The 23,664-nt window shown below is 36.8% G+C and overlaps 2 protein-coding genes across 2 annotated transcripts in view; both read right to left on the bottom strand.

Moving 5' to 3' along the window:
• Positions 1-829: 829 nt before the first annotated feature.
• LOC121875357 (N-acetylglucosaminyl-phosphatidylinositol de-N-acetylase-like) lies at positions 830-12,797 on the bottom strand. Its single transcript, XM_042379893.1, has 7 exons — positions 12,630-12,797; positions 10,709-10,842; positions 9,588-9,737; positions 8,376-8,566; positions 8,052-8,151; positions 7,748-7,878; positions 830-6,690 (listed from the first exon to the last, which is right to left on the bottom strand). The coding sequence occupies exons 2-7, from the start codon at positions 10,821-10,823 to the stop codon at positions 6,580-6,582; spliced, it is 798 nt and encodes a 265-aa protein (XP_042235827.1). The 5' UTR covers positions 10,824-10,842; positions 12,630-12,797; the 3' UTR covers positions 830-6,579.
• Positions 12,798-14,889: 2,092 nt separating this feature from the next.
• LOC121875246 (transforming growth factor beta receptor type 3-like) overlaps positions 14,890-23,664 on the bottom strand; it is a 69,399-nt gene continuing 60,624 nt past the window's right edge. The window contains exon 16 of the mRNA XM_042379706.1: positions 14,890-23,558. Within this exon, the coding sequence (XP_042235640.1) occupies positions 23,446-23,558 (113 nt within the window). The 3' untranslated portion in view covers positions 14,890-23,445. The remainder of the gene's footprint in view (positions 23,559-23,664) is intronic.

Here is a 23,664-nt window from a genome sequence, read left to right as displayed (position 1 = left end):
AACTTTTTTACAGTACAAATTTCCTCCAGAACAATGAGCATTATAATGAAACAGCAGTCAAAGAGGTACCATATGCCCGTACTGTATTAAAAATCTCCATTACTAATACTGTACAGTAAGCTTTAAATGATTCATACACAGACAGACACTCCTGTGCAACTATCACAATATACATTTATACTGTGTACATATTTGTTATAAATACTCCAATACGTTGAAAAGTAATACTACTTCAATACAGTCTTTTAATAATTTGTAAATCTAGAGTAAGAATTAAATTACAAAAAAGAGAGAAGTTTCACCAATAACTTCTCTGTTTGTCAAAGCAACAAGATATTGTATACTTAAATTGTCATATGGCTTATCCACAACTTATTATCGTGCATTATTATAATCATATTATCTTGAAATGTGTAGCATTGTTACTTGTAAATAATGTTTAAGATATGAGGTGGTGCAATATTAAGAAATTACTGTATTAAACAAGACAAGATATTCTTTATTAGCTTGATTAAAACCTTAAAGGATGTAATCAATAGATAAAATTGTAGAATTTGGTTTCATGGACACTGAGAGGCACAAAGTTGCATAGTTTTAGTCTGATCCTGGTGTTAATCATATACAGTATACCCAGGGTGTGGCCCCACATGAACATACTCAAATCAACCACTTGTGTACACACACACACACACACACACACACACACACACACACACACACACACCAATAAGAAGCATAGATCTGTATATTGGTACCGACTATAAATGTTCAGTTTTGAAACACATGAACAACATTTACGGTTCATTTATTGGTGCTTTGATTCTACTCATTAATTTTTTTTTTTTAATTATCATGACAAAAATTTAGCTGCCAGGCTGTAACTGTCACTTCTGCAACATGGACATCAAGTGTAGATCACAGACCACTTGGGAGGATGTCATTAGAAAGCTCTCAGTTAACTGTTAAACAACTCTGAGATGTTTTAAGATGTTGTGACAGCTAAAGGACAAGAAAAATTACTTCTGAGAAATTTAAATTTAAAACACCCGTGTGTACAGTATTTGGGACTGGATTCTAAATACTGTACCATTTCATAACCGAGCATAGATCAGGTGCCTCATGAATTACCAGCCAAACTTTATACAGTACACTGAAAACCCCAGGGCAGATCCAGGAATATCAGGAGGGGGATAGGGGGGGTCTAAAAAGTTGTGGGTGGGGGAATATGATGAGCACAGCGAGCCCATCCAGCTGGGAGGTTTTGGGGGGTACTGTAAGTCCCCACCCCATGATTTTTTTTTAATCTGACCAATATCATGGGCATTTTGACGTCATTTTGAAGCCATGTACACTTGGCATTAGGAGATATTCTTAGGTTATAGTAGTTACTTTTTATTTTACAAAAATACCTGAGTACAATACTGCATTAAAGAAAAGATATTGGAATTTTCTGATGAAAGGGGGGTTCTGGACCCCCTGGATCTGCCCCTGAAACCTAGGCTTCTTGACACTGGTGGCAGGAATTAACTATATAATCAATTTAAACCCTTTCTGTTCCAGCCACAGCTTTTAAAATATGTATGGGAAGAATGTGAGCTGTGTATGGTGCCATCTGCAGGACTGAGTGAGAACTACAGCCCTGTACACTATTGCAGTACAGTAGTATGTATAAAGGACAAAATTATTTTTACATTCTAAATTTATACAAAACAGTAAAGTCTCCCTTAACCACAAGTCTTTTCCAATAACTGCCATCCATTATTACCCCAAAACCCTTCCCTCATTTCTGGTTACTCAAAAATATTCATGTTCGTTATGAAAATACCAGGAATTTTTTGTGTGGTGTGGTGTTGATTGGCCAGTCATGGATACAACGTATACTTAGCACCCAACAATACACTATATAAACTGTTGATACTGAAGATGGTCTTATTTATAAATTGGGTCAATACTTTCTTCATTCAATTTGTGGGATTTCCATTGAAGATAATTAATAATGTTTTACAAATGAAATAACAAAATAATGATGTTACTTACAAGTCTACTTTCACAAGGACTGCAGGAAAATAGTGATACTTCTGAGGCAATTCATCCTAGGTCAAACCGCAGTGTAGCAGTGATAGGACAACACTCATAATAAGAGGCCCAAGTGACCTAAGATGACTCTCCTGGAGGAAACCTGAGATATATTCATAAATGCAATAAACTGCTGCTCCAGAAAATCTATGTATACCAATATAGACAGTTTATAATGTAAAAAAAATATTGAAAGTCATAATTCTTTATGGAACATCCCAGGAACAAACCTTAACACCTAAAGCCACAGATCACCATACACACACTAGCATCAGGTGGTTGGTAAGTCTGGAGAAGTTGAAACAGATTTGTATGCCTATCTACTATGAAAACTAAACAGTAGATGAGACAAATGTCATCAAGAGAATAAGTTTCCTCTAACTTATCAACTAGCAGCTGAGACATGACATCAGAAGAAAAAAGTTCAAGTCAAACTAGTTACCAGAAGCATTTATGCCTAGGTTAATGAAAATGGGCCCAACAGTTTAAATGAATAACTTGAAAACAGACCGAGTACTGATGTAATTTCCTGATGTCGTAAGAACACTGGTTTATAAAATGGATTTTTTTTACTTTAACTCTTAATTTCAGGACAAGTTGTTGCAGTAAGAGGCTGGACTGACTGTAAAATTAGTCCTGACCATTAATGGCAGACCTCCAGGTACAGTACTGTAGTTCTTACACAAGCAGCCTACCTAGTTAGGCCATCAATTGTGCAGATTATAATTTCTCTGGTTACTCTATTAGTGAAAAAGAAGTCTTAATTATCATAAACAATTAAACTATGAAAAACAAAATATTGTTAATAAATAAATATAGTTAACAAGACCTATTAAGCTTCGGCTGTTGGCAATTTTAGCGTTAATATGACTAACGGTAAACTTTACTGTACTGTAAACATCATTATTTTAGCTACTGGCATATAACATAGTCACTACTGGCCTCAAAAGGGGTCTCAACCATGAGGTTTAGTTGATTATATCATTTGTTCAAGACAGTACTGGTAACTAACATAAAGAACAGCAAGTGAGAATATCCTTAATGGAAAGTAAATTAAAATTTTATTATCACAAGAACCATTTATGCCACTAACAAATATCTTAAATAATAAAAACATTATCCCACCACCACTACAGTACACTATGAGGATCACTACAGTAACTGGTGCATTATTAAACAAACTCTACAACTGTACTGTACATACTGACAACAAGGAAGGTGAGGGCTGCTGAAGTGGACTAAACAGCACCAGGGGGGTAAAAGACACCAGTAGTAGCCCTAACTCTTTGCTCCACTTGACAATGCTGATGAGAGACACAAGTCGATTTTGTCTGGTCACCTTAGAGGTGTACCGGGGCTCTCCTGAGGACCTAATAACATGGAGCAGTTAGTACTAATACTGCACTTTCTACTGCTTAGTTATCCCAAATGTCTGTATTACCCAGCTTGTAGTTTGCTACATCACCATCCATAAAAGAGGAGTCAGTGCTGAAGATTACCTTTTTTTTTTATAAATGCAGAAAGTAAATTTGTACTCTTAATATTAGCAGTCATGCAGCATACTGTACGGTCATTATAACTTGATACACAGTTGAGGTTCACTCACATTTCTGAGTTGTGTACTGTATGTACATGGATTTGTCGAGCCTAATTATTGGTACAGTAAGTGTATATGTTTGTTTACACACACACACACACACACACACCCCCAAGAAATTCCCGTACTTTTCATGAACAGTCTAAATAAGGCTATTTTCTTACCATCTGTATCTCCATATTATATTGTTTTGCAGTCAACTCTCAAGGCATTTGATAAAAATTAGGTAAAAATTTGCTATAAAAAATTATTTGAGGTTTTCACTAATAAGTGGATTAAAAAGTAATAATATACAAAGTAATAAAGTACATGTGGTGTACAACACACTAGGAGAGCACTTAAGCCAAGCTCCACACACCTAGACTGTAATCATACACCTGGACTGACACAAGTTTATGAACAGATTTCAACTGATTTTACTACCTTGCAACTTGTACGTCTAACCATTACATAAATATGCTGTAAATAACATGTTACATTTCAGCTCATAAATACTTTGGATATGGTGGTTGTGTGGTGGTGTAGACAGCCATGATCCCACCCGGCCACATCATAACTTTATGCTACTACCCACACCACCTCTCACAAACATCACAGCCTTATGTCACCATGAGTTTTTAAACAATAAAATGCCTTTTAAGATAAATCAACAATCATATTCAATATAAAAAACTATAATCTAAACTAAAAACAAAAATCAGCAGCAAATACAAACATTTCCTGGGTAAACAAAAACTCATCTTAAGTAAATTCACCATGACAAACAAAATAGGAAACCAATTCCTATCTTCAAAATTTAAACACACTGCAGTATTATAGAAATTTGCTTCTCAGAATTAGAAACTTTGAATGGGGAAATGAAACTACAGTATATACTCAACTTGTACTGTACGTGCACTCTGTGGTTTGTCATAGCACGCTCTCCGTACTGTGTAAATCTGTACGCCCAACAAGTTCATACTGATGCCTTTGTTTTGAATTCACCAGGTGATGGTCTTGCTTTGTTCTGAAAACACACTGTCACATTTAAATTTTTTCCGAGACTGCCACGTTTTACTCCTTTCAAGACATCTGGAAAGAGGCTACTGAGTGCAGGTGATAAGAGTAGTGCTAACAGAGCTCACAAAGCCATTACATTGGACCAAAAAAAAAAAAAAATGGATGTGTTATGGCAGTTTGGTGTAGATGAAAAACTTAGCCAAATCATAAAGGCTTTTGGGGATTGTTACCTCTACACTGGGAACATGGAAATTAAAGACAAAATTAAAAGAAAATTATCAAACAGCTACAATATCACACCAGACAACTGAGCACCCTGGTCATTAAGAAGGCATTATAGACACTCCCCAGTCAATAAATACACCAAAAACAGAATACTAATACCTAGGAATATTACTGTCTGTGGCAAAGAAGAAGGAGGATGTCTGATCGTTATGACAAGTGACCAGGTGACAGTACTGTGCCATTTTCTAACCTGCTTGAATTTTAAGAACATGATCATTGTGTGGCAGTTGTGGACCCATAACTAACACTTCCATGCCACCTCCTTCTCTGTTAAGGCTATTTAAGAGAGAGAGAGCCCCATATCCATCACTGGGGCACAAACCACATAAACTGTAATGTACTCCTTTACTTACATACTTCAAAACACACAGCCAACAATACTTCCACAAGTTTACTTCAGGCAACAGTGGCTTTCATACCTGGTATTTCAAAATAAAATTATCAAACAACCTTCCAGATATGGCTTTTGACTACTCTACTGTATTAACATTACTACAACTATTACTACAACAAAAACTCATCCTTACAATTTTCTTGAGAGGAAGTTACTTGAATTATTACAATAGCTCTTATTTAGAGTAACTTAGTATATACAAACTAACACATCAAACTTGTTAATTACAGTAATAAAATCATTTTATAATTTAAATACACAAATTAAAGCTTTTTAGTACATATACTGTAGGTAACAAACGAAAACCTCACATACCGTACTAGTCAATATACTGTACTTAGTCTATTCTATTGACATCCCTAATCCTCACCAATGATCACCTGGTGCTGGCGGTGTTAGTTGACGCCTCACCTGACAACTCCACCTGTACACAATGGCTTAGCTAATGTTCCCCATACGAGAGGGAATGTGGGACTATTACAATAACGAAACACAAGTAAAATTAGACGTGTAGCTATCTGGTAAAAACAACAATGACGGGATAAATGAGGAAACAGATCATAAAACTTAAACTTACAAAAATGAGTGAAAAAAATCTTCTAGGACAGTGATACATTGTCATAGTCTACAGTACTATTTTCCATTTAACCAAAATAATTATTAAAGAAACGTAATTCAGCAAAATCAATAATGTTTTGATTCTGACGTACAGTATAGTGGTTTAGTGAACACTGAGACGGACAGCAGGAGAACCTTCAGTAAGTACCATCTTGTGACAACTGTTAGCCCGTAATTGGTGGCAAACGATTCCCCCCCGCCACCCATATGCGCAAAAAATGGAACACAAGGAACAAGAAACTTCCACAGATGATGACCACCATTTTAAGAGTTAATGACATACAGTACAGGGTCTCTAGCAAGAGATCTAGTAAGAGTTGGCCACTTTCTACCTTCAGGAAGTTTGTCGTCATTTCTGTTCACTTAATTAATGCGTCTTACACCAGCTGGGGTATAAACTGATGGCACAAATGACATGAGAGCAAATCACACTTCATTATAGTCTGACCATCACTCATAACAAAATTCTCTTGTATGAAAAGTTACGCGTTAAAAAAACTAAGTACTATCTCAGTAGAGTTTTACATAAAAAATACCTCTTATGCTATTTTCACCAATGGATTTATTTTATTTTTTGGTGTCATAGACAACAAGACACAAGTGATGCCCTCTATGACTCAGGAGTGATTCTGGATAGGGTATTGATGAGAACATACCGTGAGAAATACATATATAACTTCCTGTACCATACATACTGGCTGCTGTGGGCTCTCATGGCACTCTGAGAAAGAAAGAAACAAACAAATTTAATTACATTTCCTTTTTCTCTCCATAGTATAAAGTAATTTTGTTGTTTTCTTTGGCCAGAGGCATCTTACATACATAATCTTGATACCCCATCATGGTAAGCACACCCATACTTTTCCTGGTCCATTACAGGGACTGTACTCTTCGACTTACAACATACTCGACTTACGACAACCCGGACATACGACCGCTGTGGTTGTATAAAATATTTTTCAAATTACGTATTTTCTAGTACCAACGTTAATGATCTCGCTGTGTACTTACAAAATTTTCGTTTGTAATTCCCTTTAAAATGGCTGGCAGGCGTAAAAGTGAGAGTTCTCATGGTGCTGAGAAGAAAAAGAGACACCCATATTAGAATGTCTATGTACAATATTATTTTCGCATTTTCTACTCACGACCTGGTCGTCAGGACAATCCCGTCATAAGTCGAGGAGAGACTGTATATGAAACAGACATTTCTTCTATAATTTCTACAAGTTTTCTAATCACATTTCCCCATTACACATAGGAGTTCAACTAAACACATATCTCTACCATTCTTTCAGTATACTCATCCATAACCTATAAGCTCCTGTCAACTCATTCTATCACTTCTCCTCAGTGACTCCATTCACCCCCGGAGTCTTATCATCCCTGACAGTCCCATATACACCCACTGTTGGTGATTTAATATCTTCTATTCTTCCACACACTAAACTTGATCATCCACCTCTCACTCATATCTTACATTTATTAGTTGATCAACATATTTTCTCACCTCCCTTTTATTTCTTTGTTTCCACAACACATCTCCTTCATTCTAAGCTGCCATGCACATTAAGTAATCCATTACACATAGCCCCATTATGAAAGTGAATTTGGATACCTGACAGCTCAAAAATAATTCAGTAATACCATAGCACAATGTATCCAGTGTTTGGAGAGCTAAAACAGGTAAAACATAACTGAAGGCTGGACAGACAGACTAATAGATAGATAGAGTAGCTACAACTCCTGCAATAACATAAAACACCTGTAACAAAACTCACCTGTAAAATAGAATGCTGTTTACAGTCTACAGTGAAGGCACACGAGGAGAGAGCGTAGCTCAAAGGTACATCGAGAAGGGAGGAGTATTTTCGGAGAATGTTTACTGTATCTAAGGAAAATGCCTCACAAGCTGTGGAGTGAAAAGATTACTCATATCACATTTAATTATGGTGATGAATGCAAACTAATACATCTATGACAGGACAAATTACTAACTGTACTGTACACGACAAAATGAAAAACTTTTAATAAATGAAAGTTATATTAACATTCTGGGAACAACCAAGAATAGTAAGGACTCACTGTCAGGTAAAAATTCCTCCTCAACTAAGTGCTGAACGGCAGAAAATAGCGCTGTGTGGTTTATGTGACCACTGACTCCTCCTATATCAAATGTCACCACCTGAGAGACATCAATCAGTACAGTAGTTAATATCAGGTGATGAAAAGAAAATGGTGACTGATTTACACATCTGAGTTAAAATAGCATCTCAGGCTGATTAAATGATAACCTGTACAGCAATGTATTACAAGAAGCTGTCTGGTAAGGAGCATATATCAGAAGTATCATAGTATTAGACAATGACCACCAAGATAACACACACACCAATAAATTTCCCCCATTACCATATTAATATCAAGGGCATGAAGGTACTGGTTGATGAGGTTGGCTGTCTTGACTGTAGGCCACATTATGTCTGGATTATCTGGCAGGTCATCACAGCGATACAAGATAATGTTTTCTCTCGACAGACCCAGAAGGCGACAGCTGGCCCACAGTTCCTGACACCGGATTCTTCCTTGTCCATAGTAGTTACCTGGCAAATAAATAACTCAAATAAATGCCAATGCTCTTTTAACTCTTGGTAGCGCCATACAGTATAATATAAACACTCCCTTCATCAGTTATCATTCACTTACACTCTCTGCTGTAATAAATGTGGTAGATATGGATACCGTGAGTAGGGACGGCAGAAACAACATGTAGCAAATCTTATCATTATTTACCCTATATGGGCCTCATAGTTCTCATTAATGGACCTCGCTGCCCTCTCATATCTCCCAATTCACCTCAACCTTAGATTTTTTAATGTACATCAAACATACACCTTTTATCACACAACTTTATTATGGATTGTTATCTTTCTTATCTGTGGAGTACTTGGTATGATTATTTTGACTATACAGTAGGTCACTCTAACCTATGATGTCCTTCAGAGGGCAAACTAATGTCAGATCGTGTGAAGATTAGGAACCCCCAATTATTTCACTTGATGGTTAAACACCGTAATATTAAATTCTGAGGACATTTTGAGAGTATGTTAAGTGCTGACCAAAGATATACTGTAACTGTAATAAAGGTGAAGAAATGTTGAAGGGGAAGCTTATGTAAGAACCACCACATACCTGTAAACATTGCCATCACTTCCAAATTAACATTATCAATATGGTATTAGTAAGGTGTTATATCTCTGGTCAATAAGTAATCTACAAGACTTGCATAATTTCCTCGAGTGGGTAAGTCAAAGGTGGGTGCACAGGTGTTGGTTATCATGTGATATAATGATTGGGATCACCTGAAGAATCTCCACTCCAGCTTATTTCATCAAAAGATTAACTACCCTAATGCTAACCTAACCTAACCTCATCCCCCCAAATAGTGTTAGGGTGGTTAATCTTTAGGTGAAATAAGCTGGGTTGGAGATTCTTCAGGTGATTCTGTGACTGCTATCCTTGATATGATTGTCATCAATATACTGTACCCAAGTGTTTTTCTAGGAGAGACAAAACTGTGTGAGGATGTTCTTACTGTAGCTACAAGTACAGTACAGCACTAACCTGTAGAGAGACAGAGAAGGTACACCAGAGCTCCTTCCCGCTGAGTGAAGTGTAAAATTGTGGGTCCAAAGAACATGACCTCATCATCCGGGTGAGCTGTCACCACCAGCACTCTCCTTCTGCTGGACTTTGGACATAAGCAGCTTTTCTCTGAGAAATATAAAACCATTCACTACATAAGTTTATATATCATGATGAGACATACTGTTAATTACACACATAGTTCAATAATAACCTGAAGCCTTCAATTAAAAATATCACAAATTTAATTAATTTACATATAGAGAAAATTAAAGTTTTAGAAAGACAGGATATATAGTACTGTACTGTATATAGCAGGTAGAACCTTTGGTAGGTTAAATTTAGGAGACTCTTTGTTCAAGGAAAACTGGGATTATAATCCTGAAGTTTGAGTACCTATTGTCTCCTGCCAGCCCATCTTTTCATTAGTTTACACGGTTTATATTTTCTAGGTAGCTATTCATACAGGTACAGTAATTACCTACATAACTGTACAAGGTCACTAATCACAGTAAGTGGCAAACGTTTCCTAATAAACCCAATACAGTACTGCATAAAGTCATTAAAACTCCATGACTCCAGTACAAATATTTAGCATCACCTGAAGAATCTGCCTGCCGGCTTATCTCACCAAAAGATTCACCACCCTAATGGAAACCTAACCTAACCTCTCCTATATCTAACCTAACCTCACCCCCTACCCCCTTGAAATAGTGGTAGGGTGGTTAATCTTTAGGTGAAATAAGCTGGGAGGCAGATTCTTCGGGTGATCCAATATATATAAATGTTCACCATCCACAATACAATATTTTTTTTTTCCTCCAAGAAATAGTTGATAATCTTTGACCAACTGCACAAGTGGACTCAAAAAATAAACAAACAAATTCTCCTGAAACCCAACAACAATTTAGTATTTGCAGATATTAAGTTTAATCAAGACAAACACTTACACAACATGATTATGGATGGACCAACATTACAGCCCAGTTCAAATAAAAAATAAGTGAGCATAAAACAAATGATATTAAACTTAAGCCACGCATCATTTAAAAACCAGCAAAAATAAATACAGTACTGTAATTAAAACACTTAAGTCACACCTGATTCATCCTCCTCAGAGCTGTGTTGGGGCATCCGAGAGTTTCCGAGAGTAAAATACGATAGCGTCAACCCAATACCAGCACAGCAGACCACCACAAGTATGGGATCAAACATGCCGTCTCACTGCACCACCCTGTAAACGTGAATTACATTGTGTTGTATATGTAAGTACAGCACTGTATACATTATACTATGGATTATTAAAGTTTATATAGTTATTTAACATTAGATTGAGACGTAGCAGTACTGTACGTTTTTGTTAATTATTGACGACATACACGTCACAGTTTTTCATAGAAAATTAATTTTAAAATGCTGCGATTTCCTTGTTTTTCAGTGGACATTGCTGTAGTTTGGGCAAATGTGTTAAAATGGGGTTATTTCTAAATTAAACTTAACCAAACCGTAGTTGACAGGAAATACAAGTGGCCAAAGAATTGTTAGAAGACCTCACCAACCTAACCAAAGACACCTACCTAACCTTAACTTCCTAGCTGAGCCCCCAGGTATATTAAACAGAAAGAACTTACTATGATGTGGTGAATTTTACATTTTTTTGTGGATGTGAGAGAAGCTGCTCAGAACAAGCAGCTCATAAACAAACAATGAGCAGAGGACATCAAGCCTTACCGTTTTATCGCCACAAAAGACGAAGTAGTGCTGCTAGTGCGAGCCTGAGGGTCTAACTGTCTACCAAACGAAGCATTTGCCCAAGAATGAATATCATATCCAAACTCAGCGATGAAAATATATAGTAAGAAAGATCCGTCAAAAAATTATGCTGTGACGGGTGTGTTGTCAATATTAACCCAAAATAGATGTCAGCGTGGGTGTTACTGCTCAACGTTATACAGTAACTACAAAGATTTTGAAACTGTAAAGAAAATACAATCTTTTAATTTGATACCCAACTCTGTAGACCATTCTTGTTAACACTTGATATATATAACTAACATAAGGTTGTTATATATACTGAGGCTTTTGTCTATAAGTACAGTAGTTCTCGAGACGATCATTACCACCAGTAATTATTTACAATTTCACAGCTGCTGATTTTTCATATTAGATTCATTTAAAAACACCACAATTTGACTGTGTTTTATAGTGGACACTGCTGTAGTTATGGCAAATGGGTAAAGGTGTATAAGACGGTGGCCACCTGAGGGAATTTTCCGAATTGGTTGAAATTTTTCTCTACACTAATATGATATTAAACACAAAAATGAAAACGACAATGCATACAACCTAATAGAACCTGACCTAACATACCCAACCTATGGGTTTGTTAGGTCAGGTTCTATGCATTATCGTGTTAATTTATGTGTTAAACAACTTACCTTAATATTGAGGTTGATATACATTAGCAATGGCGAGGAGGAGTTCATGGAAGCGTTCACCATCATTTAGGAAAAGTCTCTTGAAGAGGGATTCAGCGAGATAAACAACAACAATGGTGCCGGAAGGAGAATTGTGAAGCGGGATAAAGTAAATAAAAAACACTTAAAATTATACTAGAAAGTTGTGGTTTCTTTTAATATACCTGTACTTAAAATCATCAAAACAATAAGTATAGTATAACAAAAATAAAGAAAATCAACAAACAACTTCTGGTGGTCACATTTTTCTACACCATTACCAGCAAATGTGTTAAAAGATGTTTATTTAAAAGTTCAAGTTCAGTTAACCTTACCTAGCCTAACTTACCATACCGAGACGGGGAAGTGGCTGTGAAGTCCTCCATATTACCCTTAAAAACAAACCACCAATAGTTCACTTATGGTTGTTTTCATTGGTTGAAGTAAGGAAGAAGTTGTAGTCTACATTTTACAACCACAATAGTATAAAAGACCTACGGTTGTGTTAAGACAGTACTTGTACACGAGTATCAGCAAGTTGTTGTGATCCTATACCTGGCCTTACCTGGTCCTGATACTTGGTCTGGTGTCCTTATGTTCTCTTTTATGGTGAATTTATGAGTAAGATCATCACTGGCGATGTTAAAACTCCTGTAAAATGATGTTGTAACTTGTAAGAAGACACAGATAGCCGCCACCACTCGGTCCTCCTACTGGTCGGGGTGAGCAGACGAAAACCTTTGTGTACGTGAGGACTACGAGGCTGTTGGAGGGGCTACGAGACCTAATATAATAATAATAATAATAATAATAATGATAATAATAATAATAATAATAATGATAATAATAATAATAATAATAATAATAATAATAATAATAAATTACTATGACTATTATTACTGCTCCTACTACTTTCTTAAACACAGTTCCCTCATTGTTTCTTTAAGTTATTGTTATTATTTTCTTCTTTCTCTCTTATGTACTTGTTATATATCTTCCCCTTGTGTTTTATTTGCTTTAATACATGCTGATCCTTTTTTAGTATTAGTTATTATTTAATGTTAAGCTGTTGGTGATACAGTGGAACCTGACCTGACCTGACCTAATTGGCGGGGAACACATAGGGTCACCATTTCCAAAAAGGAGGACATATTTTTTATTTTTTTGGCGACACCTGTTTTTTAACCTAAATTAAGCATGTTTAATGATGAGTTGAAAATATATAAAAAATTGTATAAAATATACAGAATATACTGAGAATTGTTGATTTGTCAAATATCACTGTAATGTGATGAATGCTATTTTGTGATCATTTTTCTAAAATTTAAATTTTTTTTAAATGCACTGTATATATTACCTACATGCATTCATACAGTATAAACAAAGAACTGAAAGAAATGAATATTCATTTTTACTCCTGCTGAAACAGCATACAGTATGCTAACCAAATTAAAGCAAGAACAAAAAATTCGACCACTCTCCACTGCAGCCTTGGGCAGACTGACCATCTAGCCTAGATAATCTAGGACGTGTTGACGATTTTGACAACTTGACTCGTACTGTCGTACACTGCGGCTCATCAGCAGTGTTGACAATGGCAACTTTATATGTAATAAAAATACGTTAACGGTTATTATGGCCTCCAGCTCCCGCTGTTTTAAGTATACGTAAGGTAATTTGTATAATTCTTTTTAGTAGGACAAAAAGGAGGACAAATTAACGTCCGACTCGAGGTAGCGCCGGGCGGAGGACAGTGCTCAAAAGGCGGACTGTCCGGCCTAAAGCCGTAATGGTGACAGACTGACAGGCTAAACTGGGTATACGGGTCATTGATTGTACCTGAACACGTGAACCATAAGTAATATGTCCAGAGTGAGGCTTTCACTGTGTGCTAACTCCAGATTACATCACACTTCACAGTTCCTCATTTTGAGTTGGTGCCATGACTTGTGGTTTACAGCTCACCACACAATTTGTAGTGTATGAGCCAGAGAATGTTTTAATGATGAGCCACCATTTGGTGTGAAGATACAATAATTGAAATAAACAAATACAGTAGACATGTATTACTGTAACACGATCATCTAAATTGTGTATTCAGGATGCTAGCTTATAAGAGCTCCTGGAAATTCAAATGGACATGCTGAGAGTAGAGCTTTAGGTGAGAAAGTTATGTTTTACCAATCAGTATTTTTTTTTGTCACTTCTGTGTCATTTTTCAGCCCCGTGTGAGCTGTCATAACCAACTTGTTCCTGCCCAAAGACTTCATCCACCATACACTATTATCCATCAGTTGTGCTTAGTGTCCCCTCTGGTGGTGGGAAGCATTACAACAGGTGCCTCCTCAGGGCCCCACTAGCTCTCCCTACCCCTTTAATTACAAACATGGCATTTAGTTGTGTCTCCGGAAAACATTCAGTTAACTTGGTGATAATCTTATGGTCCATCTCACCACCACTGGAAAAATGTTGTAGCAGCAACAACCAACAGTTTGTAATTTCTTCAACTTATGAATGAAATGAGATGGAGGATTAAATCTTTAACAGTGGCCAACACCATACAATGTATAAGTGTTAATGGCTAACTATTGTCTTATATTTATGAAGATTTGGATATTTCTGTGTATGTATAGTTGTAGGTGTTTGTAGTACAGTCCAATATACTGAAATTTACTGGACTACGGGAAACGGGGCCTACAGCAATAATTCAATATACAGTATACAGTAAAGCATACAGAAGTACAGTACATAATATCACAAAACATAAGGTACAGGACACAGTACAGTACATGATAAAGAAATAGGTCATCATGAAAACAATATTGTCATTTTAGAAAATAACATTTATTTCATCAAAATAATCTACACGATGATATTCACCCAACCAGCCATGGTAATGAACGACTGGGGCTGCACATGCGGGAACCTGAATCAATGATCTCAGCGAGGCTAAGGTTATATACACCATTCACAAACAAATCTGCCCAAGAAATCATTTATGTTAAAAAAATTAAACAGTGTATCATGGGACTGGTTTTAGAACATGTGAATGATTCAATCACAGTACCACTAGGACATATTAATACTACAACTTAAAAATAGTGTGTAAAGAGAGTAAGACCCGCATTATGTTGTAAGATACCTAAGAGTTGAATATGATGAGTGAAACTGTCAGAAAATATTTCATTAGTCAATGCTTCTCAGATGCAGTTATCATCTTCAACTGTTCCATGTATAGTGTGACTTATAGATTAATGTATGTACAATGTATATAAGATGCTAAAGCCATATATTCAATACCCCAGACTGCTTCCTTGAGTTAACTGAAGACCTAAACCCAGTGTCAGATGTTTACCTGACAAAACACAACAGTAGTTATTTTGAAATCCTAGGCAGATTTTTTTGTGAGTGTTTCTTAAGTATCAGATGGGCATTGCCAATTCATTAACTTCAAGACAAAATCTACCCTCAGGCCTTTACTTTGCTTGTAATTAATTGCACCTGACATATAAGAACATTAAGAATCCTAAATTCAACAAACAAATTTTCCTGTATTACAAAGTTTGCCTGAAAACAGTAGTCATATTTAATCCCTTTTGATGTACTGTTACTTCACAGGAAAAGATGTTCTTGTACTGCAGAACCACACTATCATTATTATTCCCAATAACAACATTAAAAGTTTCTCAGTTATGTTTTAGTCTTGTTTTAAATTTTTATACTGTACTTTGTAGATAAACACATGAGAAGCACATTTATGCACTTCCACATTCCAGACTTGGAGGGTTTTCACAGCAAGTCACGGGGCGTTGAGGAAATACTGCACGGCTGGCATGTTCAGCACAACCTGAATCAGTGGGATTCTCGTCCTACCGTCACAGTCTCGGGTTACTTCCCTAACTGTGGGCAATGATCAGTGGAGTATTGTACTTGACACAGGTATTGTTTTGAACAGTTCTCTCCCGTAACCTCGTGTGAAAGAACCAATTTTTCACCAAGTGGCATGACTGTGTAATCTATTGCTTGTTAGCATGGGTAATAAGACCGACTCACACAATACTTCTGCACAATTACGAGACAGGCGTGGAAGGCAGCCTCGTACTTCAGGTACTTCACTATGAGCAAGATTCATGCTACAACTTATGTATAAATATAATTTAAATTTCTAGCACATCTAATACCTACACAATGACTTCAGATTAATAGAACAAATTTCCTACACTGATGCCTTCCACACATTTCCCATCAAGAAGAATCGATACTAACATAGCTATGCTGCCAACCACAGCTGGCAACCCCTTTTATAAACTTTAGTATAGGACCCGTACGTACACAGGGGCATTGGCTGCTGGTGAAGCACTTACAGCTTTTGATATTACAAAGAATGAGATGAAAGAATTTTTAATAAAAAAAGGTAGGTATATAGGATAAGTATGCTCTTCTTGAGTATTGTCTGGATTGTCCTAGTATTGATACAGTACAGTTCACACTTCTACACCTCATCACACAGAATCCAGCCAATAGCCGTCAAGAACCACCCAGGCACAATATAACCTCGGAGAGTATTTCCAAAAGCGAGAAATTATTTAGACCCTGAAATTATCCTGACACTTCTCATGACCCAAATATTTGGTTATTTCAGTTAATACAAGAAAAGAAGTTACACTCGGCCCATAATGGCAGCTCTGTACAGCTTCTCTATATGTATTTATATTCCAATTAGTATACCTGTATATTAATTTGCAGAAGAAGCTGGCAACAGCAACTCATCTTTTACTTGATGATGAGGGGCAACCCGGGCGACATACTGGAATGGCCATTTATGAAAATCATCCAAAACTTCTCTCTCACATCTCAACGGTCATTCTTATACAGTTTCTTACACACAATGATGAGTGAGGAAATTGGGCCATTGGTGCTTCTCAAAGGCCAAGTTTCAAGCGGAATATAATGTCTAGGCTCGTACTCCTGGTTTGTCGGCGACCTTGCCAATCCCGTCGAGTAAAGCAGTGGTGGCCGTCAGGAGCGGTTACACAGTGAGCAGGTTGTAGTCAACTGTGCATGGGGTCTCAACAACAGTCACAAATATTTTGAACTTGGAGATAAAACCAAAACTAAAGAAAAATAAAACAGACAAACTAATATTTACTATAAAATATAAAAGTAAATATTATTAGACTAAAAAGGAAATATATTGATGTTTATGTTTTGCATAACATTCTTCCAGACAAAATCTGAAAATAAAAAAACGATATTATTGAAAAGTCCTCCAAAAGGTATCTCGGAATCACCTTCTCACTTCACTGACAACAAATACAACTCTACTCATGTACACAACTGTAAAATCAAGTTAAAAGCAGAACAGTAAATAATTACAATTCTCGACACATTTCAGTGATCAATTACAACTATGAACATGAGGCAATGTGTGGCTGACAGGTAAATCAAGAAGTGGAAAGAAATTTGGAAGTTACAAAAGAAGACACAATATAATGACCTTAAAAACATTTGCTGAGACTCCAAGTGTTAAGTGGAACTTATAGGAACTTTTGGTACACTTACAGTCTCGGCCTTTGACCCACTGCATAACTCACTCCGCCTGAACCACAATATGTTTTGTACTTTGTAGGGCTGCAGTTATAACAGTAAGACCTCCGAATGACCGACAGATCACTGAAAATGCACACATCTATGAATGATTGGCAGATCTCTGAATGATCAGCAGACTTATGAATGACCAGCAGATCTCTTAAGAAACCGGTAACCACTGAGTGACTGGTATACCACCAGGTGACTGGTATACCACTGAGTGACTGGTATACCACTGAGTGACTGGTATCACTGAAAGACCAGCAGATCTCTCAATGACTGGCAGATCTGAGAGAACGGTAGATCTCCAAATAAGTGATTCTCTCTCAAGTAGCAGCAAACACTGGTGGACCTCTCAATGACCAACACAACTCTGAATGAATGAGAACATCCTGAATAATTGCCAGAAGTCTTACTAAGTGGCTAAACTCTACATGCCCAAGAGGAATAGCTCCAGTTTTGGCTGACACCATAAGAACATTGAAGGAAGAAATGCCTTTGACTCTAATTCTGAAGAAGACATAACGCTTCTTCTTTTTTACAATATATATATATATATATATATATATATATATATATATATATATATATATATATATATATATATATATATATATATATATATATATATATATATATATATATATATATATATATATAATTTATTTATTTTTACTTCTCAAGAATGTCAAAATTTTGGTAATGTGGTTGACATGTTTGGTTTACCCCTTCACTACCAGGACGCAACTTTAATATTTTATTTGGCTAATGCCGCAAGATTTTATTCAGCAGAGAGGGAACCCCATACACAAGTGGTTAACTGCAGGCATGAGGCAATCACTTACAATGAGGAGATTAAGAAAAGGTGTCACAAGTCTTGGCCAGTTAGAGCTCGCTGTCGTGTTAACGTGGGTAGACGAATGGCTGAGAATATCTCACATCCATTCCAGAACTAAACACAGTGACTGCTGCTTACACCAAATATTTAATGGAAATAAATGAGAACCACATAATTTTTCTTTATTATGTAGGAAAAAAGAGAGAGATGGTGGGCAGAGGCAGCCATATACTGAAGATATTCTTGTTTAGCCATAAAAAATGTGAATGACGACGCTGTTATTCATACACCGATACACAAGCAGCATTTTTCACATAATTTTTTTCACCAATTGTCAAATATTGTATAAAAAATTACAATGGCAAAAGGATGTTTTACGTGCATAGTTTCCAAGCAAATCAAGATGAAATAATGGCAAGAGCCCGACTTTTATATTTTATTAATCACAAGCTATTTTATGGTCTCTCATCATTTTAGCTTGATAGCTTGTTGATATTTTGTGTATTTCTCAGTAAGCCTTGCCATAATTTCTTCAGGTGCACTTATTTAAACCATTCATACATATATACAAGTCAACTCTTGCAAGGAACATGATATGAAAGTTCATCTTCATTCTACAAACTCTGGTCACCTATAAAAAAAAAGCTACACAGGGTAAAAGAGATGGGCTAAATAACATTAAAACATTCGTCTGAGTTGCGTCAAAACCATTGTACGTTAAACCCTGAGAAAACCTATAAGAATGAGGCTCAGTTAAGTCACAACTGTTTACAGGAGCGGCGGCCAACCAACAATATCGTTTTTGGGCAAAAGGCAGCTTGGACAAACTGTAGATAATGACTGAACAGTAAAGCCTACAGAAACAAAAAGACTACAACTTCAAAATCATACTAAAAAGTATTGTAAGATACAAGGGAATATCAGTTAAAAGTTGTCATAATTTTTTTCAGTTGCCCTTTGCTCACTAATGATATTTTAGATTTGCTATTATAGAATACCAAGACCCCAAATGTATGGCATGTTTCCATACCTGTGCCTCAGGGTAGAGTGTATCAAGTCCCTGAAATTGGTCAAGTACGAGTCATACTACACCGAGTCACTTGGAACACTATATATAATGTAAAAATAATATTCAATCATCTGACTCTGTGGACATTATCTCAAACAGTTTATTAAAGTGGAACACTATTGTGTGCCAAATCTCAACCTAATCATGAATATGACGATTATAAGATAAGATGATTTCCTCTTTTTTCTAGATACAGTACAGTACATATTTTACCAATTCTGTGATTACACATTCAAGCATAATTCCATCATAATAGAAAAGAAGCTTCACAAACTTCCATATGAAAGTCGTACTAAAGGTCATAATATACTCTCTAATTTCAGGTCCTAATTCTTATGAGTGGTCACTTAAGTACCAGTATGAGGGTGAGTGTTCTCTTGCAAGTACATTATTAGTATATTATTCATGCTTTTACTTAAGTGGAAACAAAGAATATGGTTCTAGAATGAGGGGAGTATAAAACAAGGGCAGACAATGTGACAACCACTGTACTTAAAACTACTAAATCTTATTATAGAGGTTAGTGGTTCTCTTGATGTATAGTAGGCAAGAGGCCCATCCAACCCACCTCAGCTGGCGAACAGTACCACCCACTCCCACCCATTAACACCTCTTTGCACCGTCTTCATTAATAAAGTTTCCAGAAGTACAATAATTGCGTACCATTACAATTTTTGCTCCAGGCATTTGAGATTCTTTACGGTAAGCAAAGAAATAATGAGTGGATACCTTCCCTCAGCTAGAGTGGTCCAAGGAGTAGAGTGGGTTTATAAGTCAAGAGAGCAGAGGTTATCAGCAGGTTGGCTATATACACTATTGAGTACACTTGTGGCCAATAATTTGGATATGTTATCAAACTTAAGGCTGCCTATTACAATGTGTGTCTCTGTACTCTACTGGTGTGAGGTAACTAAGTCTGGTGCAACATAATTCTGGTGTAACATAACTAATGACTCTGTGACATAACTGGTAGTGAATATGACAGAGGCATTACTGATGATCTGATATGAGAGATGGTGTAACACAGCTGGTCGTACTGTAGCATGACATGACAGGTGTTTGTATATATAAGCAGCAGTGTTACATGACAACACATGAGGTATGATATGACTGATGGTATACCAGAAGTGATTATGACAAGATATAATATGACATGAGGTAAGATAACCTGTAATGTGTCATGACTGGGTGTGACATGACTGGTGGTATGAGTGGTGATGAAATATGACTGATAGTATAAAAAGACATCTGACATGACAGGTATTTATATTATAAAACTTGATCAAGCAGAGTAACCGATGTTGTGACATGACTGTGGAATGTCCTGATGATTGAAGAGACATGACTGGCAACTGGACATGACTCCTGGCATATAGCATGGCAGATGTGACACACCTAACTACTGGGTGTAGTGTGACACTTGGAGATAGCTCGACAGTTTATGATAACATTAAGAGTATTGTACAGTGTCACCGCTAAGCATAAATAATAAACAAGTAAGCGATCCCACAAGCCAACGTCGTCAGCTTCCATTTAATTACGTAACTCTCAAAGAAATGTTGGTAATTTCTGCTCAAGTGCTTTAAATACCCAATCTCTTTTGACACTTCACCGATGTTACGTTTTCCTCCACTACGTCTACACACTTACATTCTATATACTGTTACACACACATTAGTCTAGCATTTGTGACATGAGAAGTTAATTTTTTTTTTCATCGCTGAAATTCCACCCAAGGTAAACCACAATAACTTCTCACCGGGCCACGTTTAGGATCAGGTACAGAGAACGAGGTAAGCCAAAGTCACGTCACATACAGTAAACCATCTACAGTATAGTATAGGGGTTTCGCCGTCACTGGACCGTTCTCTTAGTCTCGGAAACTCTCTAAACAGTGAAGCTATTGTCACTGCAAGTAAACAAACATCTTAGAAAAATGTCTACATGTGTGAAGATCTGTCACTGATAAGCACTTGGTCATCAAATTTAAAATAATCTGAGGTTTTGTTCTCAATCACCTTTAACCATTATAATTCCCCTTAAACAAATTATGTCCTTTCCCGAAGAAGCTCATCACGGTGCAGAGAAGCTCAAATTATTTTCAAATCTGGGGCCATGACAGCAACTACACTTTAGGTCCTGTGTAAAACTTAATTATCTAGTACAGTACAGTACTTCTCCAAGGATAGAAGGAATCTCAAGAGTATCAGAGTTGTGGTGACTGTCGCACACACACACACATGTACACAAAAGTTAATAAGAAACTGCCCCATTTTAAGATGCACCTCCAACAGAGCACGAGAGTCGACTGTTACGAACCTGAGTAATTATTTAGTAAATGCTGCTCTCTGCAGCTGGTTATGTAATTTACACATAATAAAGTTACAACAATGAGCATTAAGACCCTGGAAAGAATATCTTAAGGATTTACAGCAGCACTCAAGCACATTCTTGGGTTGCAGCTGAGCATGAAACTACTCTGTTAGTTTTCCTGGTCACTTCATCAATTATAAGTCAAGTTGACCAATAAATGATTTTCCAAATTGAGCATTTGACAGCAATTAACTGGGATTCCAGTACTCCAGGAATAAACCTTGGCATTACCATCTTAAGCTCATAGTAATGGATGTGGTCAATGTAAGTGAAGGATAAGAGGAGGTCTGCAGGCTGCTCGGGGCATCTCTGTCACACTAACAGCTTAAAAAACATTTACCCGTATCATAAGGTGCAACTCATGACTATCGTGCAAGGTACTGGGGTGATACAATGCAAAAAATCTAGCTGGTAGTTTGGCATACATAGGAACAAGGCAGAGCAGTTAAACCCCTTAACACATACACTTAATAAATATAATCCTGAAGATTCTTCCAGTTTACATGACTGATTTAAGGGACTGAGCTAAAATAGATCATGCTGTTGTTTCTTAGTTTCATATAAGCAAATGATAAAAAATCTCATTACAGGCAGCATGAGGCCGTCTGCATCTTTGGGCATGAGAGGTAATGCAGACCATCCCGTAACACCAACTGCGAGAGATTCCTTTAAAATCTCACGACATTGTCAACATAAAATATTTTGACTTCACAAGTACCTGTAAACCTTGAACTAAAATATTACCCGCAAGTTCAACTGTCTGGTTGCAAGATGCAACACAGCAAGAACCGCCAACACAATTATGTGACCCAACTAGAATTGCCACTAAACTTTACACTGTAGCTAAGAACTACCACTGTCAATAAGGTACTTGATGGGAACCTAAGCTCATGCTCTCACACTTGTCTTAGATCTAACTCTGCAAAAAGTTGTCATTTTAAGAAATACTCCATTAAAGTCTCACTCAAATTTTGGTAACAAGATATGTAATAATGTTATAAAAAAAATCAATATGAAAAATCATAGTACAGTACAGTACAGTACAGTACAATACTTTAGTACTTCCACCAAGTTTTCAGAAGTTAACTTTTTGAGAGATGTTCCATGACACTTGTTGAGTACAGAGCATTTTACTATAAACAGGCATAACTGGTGTCCATATTCATGTACAAAAAAGCTCAAGAGGTAATATGCTTCCAGGCAGCCACAAATGTTGAGGTCACTGACACATGATGGTCACCCACAGTTCGTGGGAACTACCAGTAGTTTGTGGTGGCAGAAAGGGAAGTTCGTATTAAAAAAATTTCCACTGCCAATCTCGATACTAAATAATTTTAATTTATGAGTTTCCCCATTCATCAATTTTTTCATTTTCGTAAAACAAACATCAACGTAGGTGCTATCACCCACACGTGACGGAGCTGCCTGACTCTACACACAACTAGTGGTGGGAGGTGGTGCATGTCGCAGTTTCCCACGTCGTGACCACAGCGGGGGCAGCCCATGGGACCGTCAGGCTGTCATAGGAGCCTGGGATGACGGTGTTGAGGAGCCAGAGTGAGCAGACAGGTCATAACCAGAGTTACGGGGAGCACCTCCTTCTGGACGCTTCTGCCTACGAGGATCTGCAAATCATATCACATTTTTTTAGGACAGACACCAGATTTATTTAGGACAACATCTTAGTATAAATTACAGAATACACTTATTTATATATTCTCCAAAATACCT

Source organism: Homarus americanus, unplaced genomic scaffold, assembly GCF_018991925.1.
Source record: "Homarus americanus isolate GMGI-L3 unplaced genomic scaffold, GMGI_Hamer_2.0 scaffold56241, whole genome shotgun sequence".
NCBI lineage: Eukaryota > Metazoa > Arthropoda > Malacostraca > Decapoda > Nephropidae > Homarus > Homarus americanus.
Note: the sequence above shows the minus strand (reverse complement) of the source record. Positions and strands in the feature narration are given on the sequence as shown.

Bases quoted from the DNA above. Each gene is read 5' to 3' on its own strand.
- LOC121875357 (XM_042379893.1), bottom strand. From the start codon at position 10,823: ATGTTTGATCCCATACTTGTGGTGGTCTGCTGTGCTGGTATTGGGTTG. The intron at 8,567-9,587 runs GTTAGTGCTGTA...TTTATTTGCCAG, and splicing joins CCTTCTCTGTCTCTCTACAG to GTAACTACTATGGACAAGGA. The intron at 8,152-8,375 runs GTAATGGGGGAA...GATGTCTCTCAG, and splicing joins ATGCCCTTGATATTAATATG to GTGGTGACATTTGATATAGG.